Source organism: Antrostomus carolinensis, unplaced genomic scaffold (genome assembly GCF_000700745.2).
Source record: "Antrostomus carolinensis isolate BGI_N321 unplaced genomic scaffold, ASM70074v2 scaffold14595, whole genome shotgun sequence".
NCBI lineage: Eukaryota > Metazoa > Chordata > Aves > Caprimulgiformes > Caprimulgidae > Antrostomus > Antrostomus carolinensis.
Genome location: NW_010314507.1, coordinates 68,574 through 85,773, shown reverse-complemented (window position 1 = coordinate 85,773; position 17,200 = coordinate 68,574). Strand labels below are relative to the sequence as shown.

The window sequence follows — 17,200 nt, the reverse complement described above, 5'->3', positions numbered from 1 at the left end:
TTTCAAGGTCCTAACCAGGCAAAAATCACTGTGCAGCAGATATCTTAAAATTACTACTGGAAACTAAGATTTCCCAGAACATTTTAATGCGATCAGGTCAGGTTAAGGTACACAAGTACACAAGCCAAAGCTGAAAACATAATTAAACCAGCTTCTAAACTCTGAATAAGACACTGATGGGAACAGAAACAACAGATTTGATGTACTAAAATTATTGTCTTGATGCTGTATTTGTTTTTAAAAAGTCTAGTGAAGAGAGATGGTATTTATTCATACTATTTCACATAAGTCTTTTTTAAACCTAAATCCTACACCATTTATATTTCATATTTTCTACATTTATAAGAATGACCTAAATAAATACAAGTAGAATCTCGAATGAATGTGATCTTTTCCTCTACTGATTAATGTTCTCAACTTTTAAAATTTACTATAGACAAAACAAAACAAATCCTCCACTAAAAGTAGAGTAGCTGTGATGCTCAGTGCAACTCTGATTCTTTTTTAAAAAGAATCACCTTCTTTTTTCAGCATATTGAAGCAAAAATAATATACTGTCATGTTTTGCATATGTGTGTCCTGGTAACAGTTAACTTCAGATGATTTGGTCTATTTCAATTATGTGACTGTTGCATGAAATGGTCATCCAAATTTTCCTGGCTTAAGAGTTAGATTTGACAACCCATTGAAACCAAGAAAGTACAAATATGATGAGGAATAAACAAAAATGTTTGCTTCAGTCTTCCAGAAAAAAAGATCATGTCGAATGCTAAGCTAAGTTTTATTTGGAGTTTCTACTTTTTTTTCCTGATCCATTCATGATTTTGCAATGCTGAACAAAAAGAATTTTGCAATAGAACCATTTTCACGACCAAATTGAGATACTCCGTGGTACATTTGCTCCTCTGGGAATTTGTTAAAACATGGATAAAGTAAAATTCTGGCTTTTGCATTCTGCAGATCAAGTTCTTAATCAAATTAACAACAACAACAGAATACCCTAAGGAATAATGCGTTATTCATAGCAAGTACTGCTTCAGTTATTTAGATACCTAATTCTTAAGTGCCAATAAGCACACTGAGTGAAGATACTGCAGTATAACTCATTTCCAAGAGACCAGCAATAAGGATATAACTACCCAGCTCTTTGCTGACAGATGACTTGGATTGAAATATTATGACAGGAGATACCCAAGTCTCTCTCCTGATTCTATTTTTCTGTTCTTTTACACAAATCTCCAGCCAAAGCAATCCTGACAGGATCTGAGCAGCATCTTAGCAGGACGACATCTTTAATACAGCAAACTGTTGGTCTGCTGTTGACTTGATCATTCAGAAAAATGTACTAGAAATGGGGAAAAGTTACCTTTCAATTTTTTACCATTTAAATATCTCAATCAAAAGACATTTTAAAGAACTGTCTCTGAACTGACATCCAGTCCAGTACCACCACAGTTAACTGTTGTCTGATCCCCAAATACAATGTATTCTTGGCTATATTCCTACAGCTAGCCAAGATGCTAGCAATATAAGGATCATAGATCCTCTTTTGCTATGATGAATGGCATCATAACTTTCTTCTTTGTCCCTTCTCTCTTGCCTTCATACACTATTTTCTTTTAGCAGTGGAGGGCTGGTCTACTCTGACTACTCATGTCTACTTACTAAAAAACAACAATGCATTTAGCCCAGGCACTCAGACTTGCCATGGTGACATCTCACAGTAATAGTTACAATTCTCTCCGGAGTTTTGTCAGACTACAGTGAGGCAACATTTCTTGGGTCTTTTCCTCACTTAACTGTTGTGTAATGCCATGCACTGTTAACAAACTGGTAATGCTTTGGTCCAAAAGCAATACCATTGCAGTAAAAAGATAAATCCTGTATTTCTGGTTTAGAAGTGCTTGGGATACATCTGTGTTGTAAAGTTCTGTATAAGCACAAGATAATGTGTTTCCATCTCGAGAAAAATAGCTCCAGTTCAAAATATCTGCTACTGATGCACCATTCTTCATCTTCACAGGCAAAAAACATTCTTCATGCAGCTGATGAGTCATAAGCAGCGCCCAGAACACCTCAGGACTGGATATCCACCTCTCTTTTTCATGCACATAGACCCTGAACATTGGTCCACTGGGAACATATTGTACCTTTTTTGCCATTTGAAAGAAGAAAATATCCTATACAGAAACATTTTTCAATAGCATGTAGTTCCCAGTGGCTTCTGTGTTGCCATAAATTGGTACCTATATACATCTGTAAGTCAGTAGATAATAACAATAAAAATCAAGTGTAAATATTTGGCACATGAATATGTTTTTTAAAAAAATGAGGCCACAAAATACCATGCAAAGCAACCTATTAAATATACTGTACTGTACCTTCAGGATATACTGATTGGAGATTTTGTCATCAGCAGCCACATATAAACGGATGAAGACAGAGTTACTGTATTGACCACGAAGAGTTGCCAAGGCTTGGACTAAGTTAAACCTCCTTTCTGACCACAGACCTTCAGGTCCAATGTTGGATTCCAGCACAGGCCAGCGGAAAGGTGAATGTCTCAGTATACTTAACAGGGGTTTCACATCGGCTTTTTCAATTTTATCTGAAATGCCAAAGTGTGACAACAATTGCATCCCAGACAATTCAAATCCAGTAGCAACCACATGAGACAAAAAGATTTATCAGCATTGATCAATTTCTAGGCAAGACAAAACACAATAACTAAAACCCAAAGCCTCTGCTCTGCCTGTGAGCATAGAAGCATGGGGGTCTAATCAAGAATAAGAGCAGCAAATCAGTTCCTTTCAAAAAAGGCAAAGGTCTGGAATTAAGCCAATTAAAAAAAAAAATCCTCATTTAGTATAGAAAAATTCCTCCTCTTAGTATAGAAACTTCACTGGTTCTGAAAGGGGGTTATGGTACATAATCAAAGCTAGAGGGGTCAACATCTTGTCAGCAAGACTGCAGGGTGTGCTGTCTCAATTGCTGACAGTCAGTCTCAGGCTGTGCTGGAAGAAAACTGCTCAGGAAATAAAATTTGAAAGAGTCAGAAGTACAAAGGGCACTTGGAAGGACAAAGTCCACTCCCTCCCAACTCATCATTGACCCATGCACCTACATAAAGGTAGTGATGTGTCCCAACCCAGTGTATGTCACCTTACAACATTTACAAGATCAGGAAGAGCAATCTACAAATGTGGCTATAGGGCTCACCATTCAAACTTGCTTGACATCCAGATAACTCGAAGCTAAAGAGTCCATGGCTGTCTATACCCAGCCCTGTGGAAGTGTTTTGATTAAACATGCTTAGAGAAAGGTAGAAGGTGCTGAGCAAAAGGCTCTTGCAAGTGTCAGTACGAGAGTTTCATCAAAGGTCTTTTCTGATTTACCAGGCACTACTGCCACACCCCTGGGGCACAGCTTCAGCATCCTTTTACACAGATAAATACCCCTTCACAGTTCCCTGACAAGCAGAGGTCTCTGTAAAACGCACTTCTTGTGCCTTGGTGTATGTCAGTCTTGACAGACAACTTTAGAAACCAGTAGAAAACACTCAGCATTCAGCTAAATCTGAATCAGTAAAATCTGTGTGCCTGCACAATGCTTCACAGAGCTCAGTAGAGACCAAGAGAGCCTGCCTTTATAAACACAGGCAGCATGTATGTGTCCTGCTCAAATTGGGCCACTTACTCTCATTCATGCAGGATGCATAAAGGATCTTGGCCTTCTGTACAGCTTCACTGTCTCGTCTTTTGCTTATGGGTTTCTCAAGCAATGCTGAAAAAAGAAATGACATTTTTTTTTCAATATGTTGGAAAATGTAGAAACTGTCTGTTTGCCTGCCTCAGCATTTGCTTTAATCACAGCATTTATTTAATTAATAATAAAGTTCTTCCACATATATTTTCTTAAGCTGTAATATGGACATAAGAGCTATTTGCATTTTTTCCACCCCCAACAGAGAAGGATTTTTTATTTATTTATTTTTAAGAGGACTGCTTTAAAGCCAGTTGACAGATACTATTTATTGCTCATCCTCACAAACAGCCAATCTCAGCATGCTGAGGGGACAGGGAATCATGGGGCAAGAGTGGGAACCAGTGCACAGGGTAGGGAGTCACAAATTTTTTCAAGTAACTCAGTGTCTGGTGCTGGTAGGTTGTGAAATTGGGGTCTAACGGAGAGGGTGACAGGATCCCAGGAGCAAGATCACCTGCATTCTTTTGCCAGCTCTGCTGCTGCTGAAAGCAAGCAGTGGAGAGCTGTCCCATTGTCTGTTGAACGCACACAGCCTCAGTCTTGTAGATGACACAGAAGGCCGTGTCCAACTACTATCTGAAGGGCTGTTTTATATAGTTCCCTCACACTATAGGTGTCAACTTCCTTGGTGTCTGAAAGCCAAACTGGCTTTTCTGAGCTGTCATCTCTTTGCATTCCTTGCATTCCTCACATTGTTATGGAAGAGAAATAGCATGAAAGGTGTATCTGAATCTCAGCAGTCTGCTCTCAGCTGCTTTGAATCATTTTATCCAAGTTGTAAATTAGCTATGATGCAGATATATATACTATGGCTAAACGCAGAGGCAGCTTAGCTTCAGCAAGCTCTATCAGCTCAGGTGCAGCACAGCATGGGCACTTCCATGGCCCAGAGAAGCAGAGTGGTACTTGAACACAGCATAGAAACAGGGCTTGCAAACCCTGTCAGACCTGACCTGGTTTCATACAATCCAAAGAGGTCCTGCACAGCAGTACCTTACTGTTATGGAGGCAGTTGGAGAGAGTGGTTTAGCTGGAAGCATCCCACATCCCTCCTGTTGTATGCTCAGCCAGAGCTAAAAAGCCTAGAAAAATTCAAGAATGCCTTCTCTATACCATACTCCCCAGTGCTCTGGGTTGCAAGAGGGTTTATGAGAAAAGGCACACTGCAGATTGGCCTTGTGTGATGCTGTGCCTGAGCTAAGAAGCATGTCCCACACAAAAGGGGGAATGAAGTGCAACCCAGGAGTCCTGGTAGCCTGTCAAAGCAGAGGGCCACTGGGACTTCAATAACACCGGCCATGGCAAAACCAAACCACTTCCACATGGAGCTTAATTAGGTGTTAATGCACCCTTACTCTTCTCTGTCAGTACCAGTGGGGGTGATGCAGAATACTGAAGATGTGGTGGTGCTGCCACCCAAGAACAGCGCCCTCCTGCAAATGGGCAGCAGCTGCCCTTTCCAGCAGCTTGCCCATCCTTTCTCCAATGTCACCTCTCACGGGAGGCAAAAGTCCAGCTAAGCAGCACTAGATTCTGTAGCTGAGAATGGTCCGGGTTTGCACTGCTCCACTCAGTAGTAGGAGCTCACTGCTGGAGGTAGGATTTAAAGACATCTATTTCCCAGGATTTTGCTAGCACCTTGAAGAACCTGCCAAGCTGCAACTCTCAGATATTCCCTACCTGTGCTCATTTAAGCATCTATACTCAGGGGACCATACTGCTGACCTCAAACTGTTCATTAGTCAAAGAATACCCTAGTGATGAACAACTGCCACTTGTTCTCTCCCCCTAGTCCCTTTTCTCCTTTAAAAAACAAAAACAAAAACAAACCAACAACAAAAACACCAGAACTCATTTGCTTGGATCCTCAAGAGTCATAATGAGATAATTTTCTTTCATAAAATAGATAAGCTTTTTTCCCTAAAAATACTGCTGGACAGGTTTCCCGATAGCTTTGGTTTCAAATCCTCAAATTTTAAATATTTCTCAGCTTGTTAAATACAATATAATACCAATCATTGACACGTATCTCCAGTGTGCACAGTTTTTAGCAGAATAATCGGACCTGTTCAAATTTTAAGAATGGCATTTTAGAAGAAGCTATATATGAAACTATAAGTGAAACCTAAGGGTGAAAAAATACTCTTCTATTAGAGCCATTGTAATAACTTCTCTTCCTTGCCAGTGAGCTGCACAGCCATGAAATTTTGAAGCTAATAAAATTCAATGGCTAAATCCCAGCTAAAGCTCAGGAGAGATACAGAGGACGAGATCCAATAAAATAAAATGAACTCTAGGAATACACATGCATAAAATCCTGTTGAAATCAGACCAGATATTTTCCCATCAAACCCTCATGCAACAGAAGGAAGCTGTAACTTTCCCTGCACTATTGCAGACTGAGGTGGGGTAGATGCTACGAATTAATTTGTGAAGAAAATTTGTGATTCTGATGATGTAAAATCCAGTGATCAAACATGAAAACCTTAATAAGATGATTGAATCCTGTGGACTCTGAAATAGGGAATATGTGATCCATGAGTGCTCTTTAGGCTATAGAGGTTCCTCTGTCTTAGCCTCAAGCTTCCAGAAAGGTTTAGATGTTCAAACCTGGAGTACTGGCCAGATCAACTTAATTTCTGCATTAGCTAATATAAAATTCAAAAGTTTAGAAGTTAATTCTTATTAAACTCACAAATATATATGGATTTTACATGTCTCTGAATACTTAAATCCTTCTTAAATAAGAGCAAGAAAAGGCAAGCCGCAATGCCTACTAATCAAAAATATGGGTAATCAATTAGCCTATCTGCAAAGGTTTCTGTATCCATGGAAGAAAGTCACTACTGTGATTTAAATCAATGTAGACATATCAAGCTATCTTTAAATTAGGAATGTTAGATACTGTGATTAGACTGGACAAACTAGCAGGCTGCAACAGCCCCTCTCCTGCACTGAGCATATCCAATTGTGTGGGCCAGGGCACGCCGAGATCTGCACTACAGCATTTGAAGGGCTGCAGCTCAGAGTCTGCTATCTGAGGACCTCTGCAAGCTGAACAGACCTACCTCGGGGCTACCCCTGTGCTCTCACCAGCACGGGCAGGCGCTCTCTGAACAGTGCTCCATCTCGATGTGCGACGTGGCATTTCAGGCTCCCATCTACACTGAGGAAAATGCCAGCCAGTATAGCTGGCTGAGAGGACTATCTTTCCACCTTGAAAAATTTTAATGGCTTCAGACATTTTCTGTTTGTACAACAGAAAGAAAGCACAACTTATGAAGTCTTCCAAGGAACACGAAGAGAAAAACTACGACGGATCAGTTAATGTTCAGACTTGTGAGATATACACAGATCTGTTACCGAGTTCCCTACTCTGACTTACCAAGAACCTCCTCTCACTCCTCATTAGGGAATTATGTGTATTCATGCAAATCCACTGAGAAGTTTAGTCTAAAACGTTTTTCTAAAGTCCAGTGGCTGGAATCAAAAACTGTGGACAATTTAGGGACATCGGGGTAATCAGTGTTTCGACTAAAGTTGAGCTGCTAAGAAGGACATCAAGACTACTGTTCTTGCAGATTTTTTTATTTTTTTTAAACTCAGTTTTCTTGTTTCAAAATGAAAAGCTTCAACTCCCTAAAAGCAATTTTCTATTTCAGGACTCCAAACATTAACTGAATTCAACTTTAATCTATAGAGAGTTTCAATAGACCAAAAAACATATCCTTCAGATTCACTGATTGTGAAAGAAGTTTTATCCAGCTTCCATCAGCAACTTTTAGCTTCATCTTTAAATAAGAATTTTAGGAACATATGGCTTTGATCAGACTAGGAAACACACAGCACTCCAACAATACTAAGAAAACCTCTTGAAATAATAGTTTGTTAGCTCCTAGTCAAATGTTACAGTGCTAGAGATGGAATAGCAATCTGGTTGAAGAGATTACACAAAGACCACAATCTAAGCTGATGTACAACCCCCTGAAAGAGCATAGGACTATTATTAACAGCAACCACAATTCAACAATTTATTTCTGTTACTGACTTACACCACTAGCCTGCTGCAAATGCAAAGCAAAATAGCATAGTCAAAAATCACCAGGACAAGCAAAGTGAACCAGCATAGCTTAAGTCACCTTGAATATGTCATCTGTGATCATGTTTCCTTACCCCCAGACAAATACAAAGTATATTTGAATGGCTGTTCTAGCAAAACAGCTCATCTTCAGTCATATCTTTTGTTTTCTTCACTTTTAAATTAGTTCCAAAGTCATTCTTTCCAGCATAAAGGAACTTGGCCTGCACTACTGATCTCAGCACCTCATTGTCCATGTTTCCATATGCACAGGATGTCCAGACACTAGATTTATGTCTCCCTTCACATAAAAGTTATGGCAAGTGTCAAAGTCTATTGGTAATTCTGCTCCACAGTGCTGAAATAGCATAACTCATCTCATCAAGCAACTACCGCTTGCACGGTCAGAAACTGGCTAAAGGTGTTCACAATACCCTAAACTTTCTGAAGTTGTAAATAGCTTCATCGTTCATTTTCTTCTACCAAGGGGCTGAGTGTGAGGATGCTCCCATTGCAAATCAAAGTTATTGTACTTCTGGTAGCGTAGACGGGTTTGCATCACTCTCCCTGGCTCTTGTACAAAACACAAAGACTTAGTATTGCCAAGAAAAAAACATGCCATAGCTGGGAATGATCCTCAGTTGTCCAAATTGTAGATGCTCAGATCTACTCAGATCAGTCAAGAAAAAGATAAAAACCACAGCTGAGGGGGGCGAGGAGCTGGGGTTTGGGAAGGGAAGGAAGGAGGTTTATATTGAGTTGCCTTCAGATGGTGCTTTTCCAGGGCAAGAGGGCTAAAAAAGGCCAGCTTCCTGTGGTTCACTACCCTACAGTAAATAGCAATCATCTCCTGTTAAAAGTGAGAGCAAGGCACTTTACAAAGCAGTGCTAGTGTGTGTGTGTTTATTTAACTGCATACTATTCTGAAGCTGCTAAGGATAGTCTTGTGGCTAAGTGCTACCTTTAATCTTACTTTCCATTTCTAGCCTTTGTTGATTTTCCAGCCTACTGCCTCACACAGCTTCACTGTGGTTTTCAGCCACCGTGTTTTATTTATGGCACTGAAAAATCCTGTACCTTTCCCTCTTCTGACTTGGAGTACACAAAAAAGGGATTGTACAGCCAGATTTTCAGGGAAGAGAAACACACGTACCATTTATTCAGATTGGAAATATTGATTCAATTTATCAGTGTCCTGATCTGAAGATTGTATATATTCTGCATGCTATCAGACAGTTTTCTACATATACAGTTGAGTTGCATTCCTGAGAGACACTATGTGGTTTGTTAAGTTTATTTCTTATTCTACAGAGGAAAAAAGTACTTTTTCTCTGCACTTTCCAACTGTAGTTATTGAGAATACACTGTGCCAGTAGATTCCTTCATTTTGTCCTTATCCTTTTCACAAACATTTGCTGTATGTGGAAAATGCAAACTGAAGTGGAATCTGATGATTTGAAATATATTATAATGCTTTGCATCTTCAAGAAAAACAACTGTGTGTGCAAATATCCCAGTGGGAATGTGCTTGGACTTTAAACAAACAAACAAAAAAAGCTATACAAGAAGCTCAAGGGGACATTCCATTTCCTGCAAAGTTGTAACCCTGGAGGAGTGGAAAGCAAGAAGCAGACAAGTAATTCAGCATGAACTCCCAGGGCAATGCTAGAGCAAACAGCAGTCTTCAACTGCAAAAACAGAGAAGTGTCAAACTGGGGAGATGATCTTATTGTTGTACACAGGCTGGTGAGACAGACTGGAACACTGCCTGCACTTTGGCTGTCCATATTTTAAAAACAATGTTGGACAGGATGCAGAAAAACATCAGAACCATTTGTGGTTTTCTTTGGGTGGACTGGCTTGAGAAATAGAAGTGGGGGAAAGCCATGCAGTGAGGGAGCATGGTTTGTCTCACAAAAGATGGCAGAAGGGTGGTACTTCTATGAAAGTACTTCACCATTGCTTAGTGACAAAAAGGTATTTAGTCTATTGAGAAAAAAAAAAAAAAAAAAGGCACAAAGAAAGCCAACAGCTGGAAGACAAAGACAAATTCAGCAGTGATAGTGATTAACCACTGGAGTCAAGCAACCAGAGGAGATAGTGGCTTTTCTGCCCCTTAACAACTTCAAGAGTTGATGCTTTTTTGGAAGATGAGATTTAGCCCGATGTGAATTATGTTTTATCCCAGTGCAAGCTATTGAGTTGCATTACATGGGTAATGTAATTGTTTGTGACACAAGAAAGGTCATAGGAGATAATCTAATGGTTACTCCTGGCATTGCACTCTATATGTTTAGGATAAGGATCTCATATCACTCTAGACATGTGGGATCAAGGAGATACAGCCATTATCTGTTGTTTCAGATAATGAAAGTAAGTCACTGAGGATTAATTCCTCCTTATCTAACTCATATCAGAGTTCTACTGATTGGAATGTTGCTCCTTTAAGAGCATAAATCTTGCTGAACTTGATCCAAAACACTCAAAGAGCTTGATCCTTTGGAGATGGTGAATGTCCCTTAGTCCTTTTAACGTCAGTGGCAGTGAGAGTTGCTCAGCATTGCCCCGATGACGCTCAGTGCTACAAATTAAAGCAATTTGTTATGTATCATTTTCAGGAGCAGACCCAGAAAGCAGCCCAAGGGCTTCTCAGAAACCCATGCCTACTCATTCACTGGGACAAAGGCAGATGCTCTCTCATCAACTAAGTCCACAGTAAGGCTCTATCAAAGCCTCATGCAACAGCTTACTCTCCCTTTAGTTTGGGTAACAGTAGCTAGCAACTAGATATTTGCTCCATATTACATGTTTATGAGCTTCAGTTTCTTAGATCAAAACGCAGGAACTCTGCATGTGGAAAGGAGTTTCTTTGCAAATACGTGATGTCAGAGAAGGTCAATTTCTCTTTCAGTTCTTGAGGAATAAAGACTGTTCTTCACCCTCCTCTCTATGCTACTCTACAGCTATAGGGGACAGGTTTCTAAACTCATAAGAATAATTAAAAGAGCTGTTCACCCAACTCCAGCTATCAGTCACAGGCTTTGTTTCCTTCCCAGGTTAGCACTATTTTATGCTACCTGCGTGAAGCAGCAAAACTGAAGTTATCTTTTGGAAATTTGCAGGAGACCTTCTGATGCCAGCAGCAGGATGTTTTAAGGATGTCCTGTGAGGAATTTCAGCTTAAAAGTAGAGAAAAGCCTACTCCAACCTTGGTTTGAGTTTGGCAATCAAACCAAACACACAATGCTTACATGCAGAATGTCATTCCCTCAGGTCCCTAGGCCTAAATATAATTATGATTAATACAGTGCTCATTAAGAACATCGAACCCTTAAATCCTGTATTTCCTTCACACTGAAAAGCTAAGGCAAAAAGTTCCTGAAAAGCAACCATAACCCCTAAAACCCAAGTAGACAACCGCATTTGTGCCTCTAAGGGCTTCTAAGGACTCCGATTGCCTCATGAAGGCATGGTCCTTTCTTCAAACTCCCGGTGCACTGGATTTAAGAAGTCTAGTTCACTACAGTTCATGGAGCAATGATTTGGCCAGGATGCCAAAGGGCACACAAAAAACCTTCAGAACCATGCTGCTGTTACGGAAATCACAGCTAGACAGATGTACAGTCTTAATTACAGTAATGTGAGCTTGCATGTTCCAAGAGTGATTATTTCAGAATGCTTTGGGGTCACCTGACATTCATTTAGAGTATCTGGTTTCCAATTCCGTTTTTTCAGAACCCAAAGTTAAGCAAAGGAGATCTGGCAGTGGTAAGTTTTATGGATGAAGGCCTACGAGGGGCACAATGTTCTACCTCAAAATAAAAGCACTGGCCACAGCATCTAAAATTATACACAAGACACTTGTGATCACTTGACCAATGGTAACTTTCCTGTCCTGCTACATGAAAATATGAGTTAAATAGACTGCAATACAAACAGTCCAGGTTATGAGATCGTCAAAAAAAGAATATCTAATACATATTATTTTATTCTCATCAGTTTGGAAACCTGACCCCTATAGCTGCAAACCTGATGAAGTTCAACAAGGCCAAGTGCAAGGTCCTGCACCTGAATCAGGGCAATCCCAAGCACAAATACAGGCAGGGCAGAGAATGGATAAAGGGCAGCCCTGAGGGAGAAGGACTTTGGGGTGTTAATGGATGAGAAGCTCAACATGAGCTGGCAATGTGCACTCACAGCCCAGAGGCCAATTGTATCCTGGGCTGCATCAAGAGAAGTGTGGCCAGCAGGTCGAGGGAGGTGATTCTGCCCCTCTGCTCTGCTCTCATGACACCCCACACGGAGTAATATGTCCAGCTCTGGAGCCCCCAACATAAGAAGGACATGGACCTAATGGATTGAGTCCAGAGGAGGCCATGAGGATGATCAGAGGGCTGGAGCACCTCTCCTACAAGGACAGGCTGAGAGAGTTGGGGCTGTTCAGCCTGGAGAAGAGCAGGCTCCAAGGAGACATTATAGTGGTCTTCCAGTACCTAAAGGGGCCTACAGGAAGGTTAGGTAGATTTAGATTCAATATTAGGAAGAAATTCTTTACTGTGAGGGTGGTCAGACACTGGAACAGGTTGCCCAGAGAAGTTGTGGGTGCCCCCTCCCTGGAAGTGTTCAAGGCCAAGTTGGATGAGGCTTTGAGCAACATGGTTTAGTGGAAGGTATCCTTGCTCATAGCAGGGAGTTTGGAACCAGATGATCTTTAAGGTCCCTTCCAACCCATATGATTCTATGATAGCTGGAAAAGAGTATAGAGGGGAAGGTAAGGAACATACATATTTGTTCTTAAAAGAAGTGACAGACTTAAATGACATATTTCAAAGCTGTACATATTTCTTGGGAACAAGACAAATATAGTCAAGCCAAGATGATTTTCCGAGTTAAATCTGTCCTCTCAGAGCACTCTCCCAAAAAAGACATGGACATCTCCTGCTGTAGGATGGAACATTAATGTTTCAGTACAACTTAATACCTCTTAACAGGATTATTAGCACAGGTCAAACTTCCACTCTAATGCACCTGCCCAGCTTCTATTTCAGAGCTGCTCTGCTCTTTGGAGGCCTCAGGAGAAGAACAGAGCAAGTTCTTGCCTGCCTGGAAAACACCAGAGACACACAACAGCAGAGGACACAGAAACCTTCTTACTGCTCTCTCCTGACACCAGTGTGACCCAACTTCAAATACATAATTTCAAGGCCTGATTAAATTCCTTTATGCCTTTAAAACACAAGTTCTTCTGAGAATTTCTCCTGCTATACAACTTCAGCATACAGTACAAGCCATTTCCTCTATTAACAAATTGATAGCAATATTTGTTATTTGAGACTTCCCTAAAATATGAACTAACCCCAATTTATTTATTTTTGTAAACTACCAGTTCTGCTAATTGTTCTGTGGTACTTCTTGCTAGTTCAGGGTCTGATGCACAATCCATTGTCTGCAGTCTAGAGTCCTCATGCCCACCAGACTCTTTACAAGAAGTGAGCTGCAAATTATTGTTTTTTAAATAAAAGTTTGTTTCAAGGATTCCAAGATAAGAAAATACACTGCTTAAAGATGTAACTTTCACTACCTTGCAATTAAAAAGATGAAAAATGAAAAATTTTCTCACCACTGTAGTTAAATAATTTTGAAAAATACCAGCAACTTACTGACATGAAGGCTCTTCCTTTTTTTTTTTTCTTGATGGCTGTAAATATTGCTTAGTTTCAGAGGACTGGAATGGAAGCAGTTTGAGCCTAATGCACTACAAAATTATTTAAATGCATTTTATAAACACATAATTTGAATTTCTAATGTATAATGGCCCGGATTTCTCTACTGTTTGCTAAATATAAATATGGGGGGAAAAAAATAGCACCAAAGACTTCCAAAAATCTTTCTCCATATGCTTAAAATTACCCTTGCCTAAATAAAGCTTTTCCCTTTGAGTCTAAAATAAAATAAAATAACGAGTCAATACACTTTTCTAGTGCTTATAACGTAGCTTTCAAATTTTACCAAAGCATATATTATTTCCACTTTCACATATTTTTTGTTCCTTCCTTAATCAGCCTTCTACTAATTTCTTACCTTTTTTCTCTCAGTTCCCCATTGCAAATAGTCATCTCATCAGAATGATCTTACTGGAGTACATAAGGACTTGAAATAATCACTCCAAGCAACTTTCATAAAGGCAAACTTGTTCACACAAGAATATGAAATAATGCAGATTACTAGACACAACTCAGATTGTCCTACCACCTGCCATATTGTATGTTCTCACCTCTTTGGAAGGCAGAAGCATCCAGGATGCCAATAAATGAGGCTATTGATCCCTTTTGGAAGGTCTTGTGTTGGTTTACTCAGTCTCAGATATGCCTTAAATATAATATTTTCCAGATTTTCAAACCATTAACTTTTTTTTTTTTTAATATAAAAAACTACCAGTGTACTCTGCAGCTCCAGGAGCTCATTCCTCAGAATTGTCGTTGTGGAGCTGATGCCTTAATTTAGGCTTGCCTTGTTTTGATAAACTGCACCTCCCATACCCCATGTTTTATTTTGTGGGTTGGGAGGGAGGGTTGTTTGTTTGGTTTGTTGGGTTTTTTTAAAAGGCATTTCATGATGATGAACACATCATTAATCAATTCAGGCAAACATGTTTCATATTTGATACAATTAATGTCCATCAACCTATTTCTTGATGGCAGCATCCACCTCACCGTAGTTAGACTTCTTGAAAATAACCAGCCCATTATTATTAACTCCTTTGACATTCTGATAGAACTTTTAATCATTGTGAATTAATTTTGCATTAATGAGGATGTAATTAACATGCATGTCCACAGGAATTCATGAAGGTTTAGTAATTAATCAATTAATATAAATTTTAATTCTCAAGGAACATAAATCAGGTAAATCACACAAATATTCCCAAACACCAATTTAATGAAAGAATGCTATATTTACACAAATAAACCCAACTAATAGACTGACATTTTAGGGTTCCCCCTCACCCCTTGAGAAGAAATGCCCCAACCCTTTTCTTGAATTTTCATTTTGGCAATATGGAAGTTCTCACAGAAACGGCATTCAAACAGCTGTGCTTACATAAATGCTTCCTAACGCTGCTCAGTGCCCTCTATACAGTACATTTCCTACATGACAATGCTGTTTATTTTCATAGTTTCAGCATTTTGTAAATTATCTGAGTTTGTATATGAGAAGATAAGCATGTCATGTATGTTCCTCCAAAAGTCAACATAACTGTACACACACTGTAACAAAACCAAAAATCATCTTATGGGGATGTGAGAGTCTCCGTTCATAAACCTAATTTCATTAATAAATCTTAATCTGTTTAGTAACATTTCCCCCCTGCACCCTGAACCTCTAGCCTCCCAGTATTATGCTGTAGGGGTAACACGTCACAATAATGTTAAGCACAACAGTTTAAACACCACTCAAACCAGAAGATTGTGAGATCATCAATTGTTACAGCATAGGTGGATCTCTGTACTAAATGGTGGCATTAAGCTTACTTCATTATATTAATGTTTTTGATATGTAGTTGTGTTATTTTTTTGTTAGTCAGAAAATGGGAAATTGGATGTCATGGATTGCTATGCTTTCCAAGGTATGAATGCCCTTTCTGCAAAATTACCAGTCCAAAGCACAGTCATATAGTAATTTTGAAATTCAATATCTGTAGATACAAACATATCATCATTCAGCAGGCAACAGTCAAAAGAGATGTTTACTGTTAGTCTAGGGGGGATATCGTGCTGCACGTGGAACAGCCGCGCAGCGCAGGGCTTGCAGGAAGATGCCACTCTGGTCTCCCAACCAGGGACATGCTGTGGGAATCCTGTGGCTCAGTTACTGTGCTGCCTTAAAACCTCATTTAGGAACCAAAATTATCTCCTTTCTGTACTCATGGTTTCCCAAAATCACCCATTACAAATACAACTTTCATTTTGAGCAGCCACAAAGCCTGGAAAAAGTCCTAGCTTCTCCACCTTCCACTCAGGTACTTTCTTTTACGTAAAAGCTATTAACTTGTTGCCCAGAAAGATTTACCTGACTTGTGCCACTTCTGTTTTTTATTGCATTTAGATGAATAAGCCACTATAGAAAAGATCTGTACCACTGAAAAAAAAAAAATAAATAAAAAGGTCTGCACCAGTGAAAAGAGATCCATTTATAGTAGAAAAGACCAAACAAAACAGCATTAAGCGCTGTTGCTGTTTACTGCTATCTTGTTATCCAGGAGTAGCTATCCAACAAGAAAATATTGGAGGCAATAACATAAATGCTCCCTTTAAAAACAACAAAAAAGTCTTTTTTGTTTTTTTAAATGTTGCTGCTATTTTCCCTCATTCTTGGGACAGCTCTCAACCATCTACCGCTGAAGAAATAAAACACAAAAGACAGGCCAACTAATACAGAAACTTAGGGATGAGTGTCAGCAGCTACATTACAGATTTCATGGGCCACATCCAAGCTATACCAGTGATCCCAACCAAGCACTTGCTGAAGGGTGAGAGAAGAGAAACCAGCCCTGAAGAGCCCCATGGTGCAGCGTCCTCTGTGCAGGACAGCAGTCACTCAACACTGGCTTCTGGGATTTGTCTGAAAGGACTATCCTATGGCCAAATGGTATAAATTTCCATACTGACATATTTTTACCTTACTGGTTTTACTTAAAAAATAATTTACTTTCTAAATCATTGCAGATTATCTTGGGAAAACTTCCTTACACTGTCAAGCTATTTTATTTGCTGTCTGTCTCATGTTCTTTAAAAACCCACATACCATATCCTCCTAAAAGACCTCCATTTCTTTCTTTTTGCCACACTGGAAATTCCTCGCTTTAAGTTGACTGGGATTCAGAAAATAGCCACAATAGAAAGCTTAGTGCAGCAAATCAGTCTGAAGTAGATGTCTCACTGGGCCTAGGATCAGTACAGAGACTTAATCTGTAAACTGGCTGCCACAGACATAAATTAAATTTAAAAGGCCTGGAAGACATGTTCACAAATGATTCATGTAATTTAAATCAGCTCCTTTGCAGTGCTGAGATTTAGGAATGTTTGTGCAGGGTTCTTTTTTTTTAATTTATTGCTTCCTGCATGGTCACTTGGAAAAAAAAAAAAAAAAAAAAAAAAAAGGAAAAAACCAAACAGCTGTATATCATTGTTCTGCAGACTTCAGAGAAAGGAAAAGAAACTGCTTGGTTCACAATCAACATTCACCACAGGTAACAGGCACTGATTTACTTGCCTCATGCTTCCAGTTCAGAATTATTCACAAAAAGCCACTTGCATTTCAATGGTAAGACAATAGTGCTCCTAAACTCTTAATTAA

General features: G+C 39.5%; 1 protein-coding gene across 1 annotated transcript in view; it reads right to left on the bottom strand.

Annotated features, from left to right (window-relative positions):
• Window positions 1-17,200, bottom strand: part of LOC104524712 (phosphate regulating endopeptidase homolog X-linked) — a 47,181-nt gene that overhangs the window by 19,546 nt on the left and 10,435 nt on the right. Inside the window, exons 3-4 of the mRNA XM_029084889.1 lie at window positions 3,697-3,783; window positions 2,382-2,608 (exon numbers count right to left, since the gene is read on the bottom strand). Of these exons, the coding sequence (XP_028940722.1) occupies window positions 2,382-2,608; window positions 3,697-3,783 (314 nt within the window). The remainder of the gene's footprint in view (window positions 1-2,381; window positions 2,609-3,696; window positions 3,784-17,200) is intronic.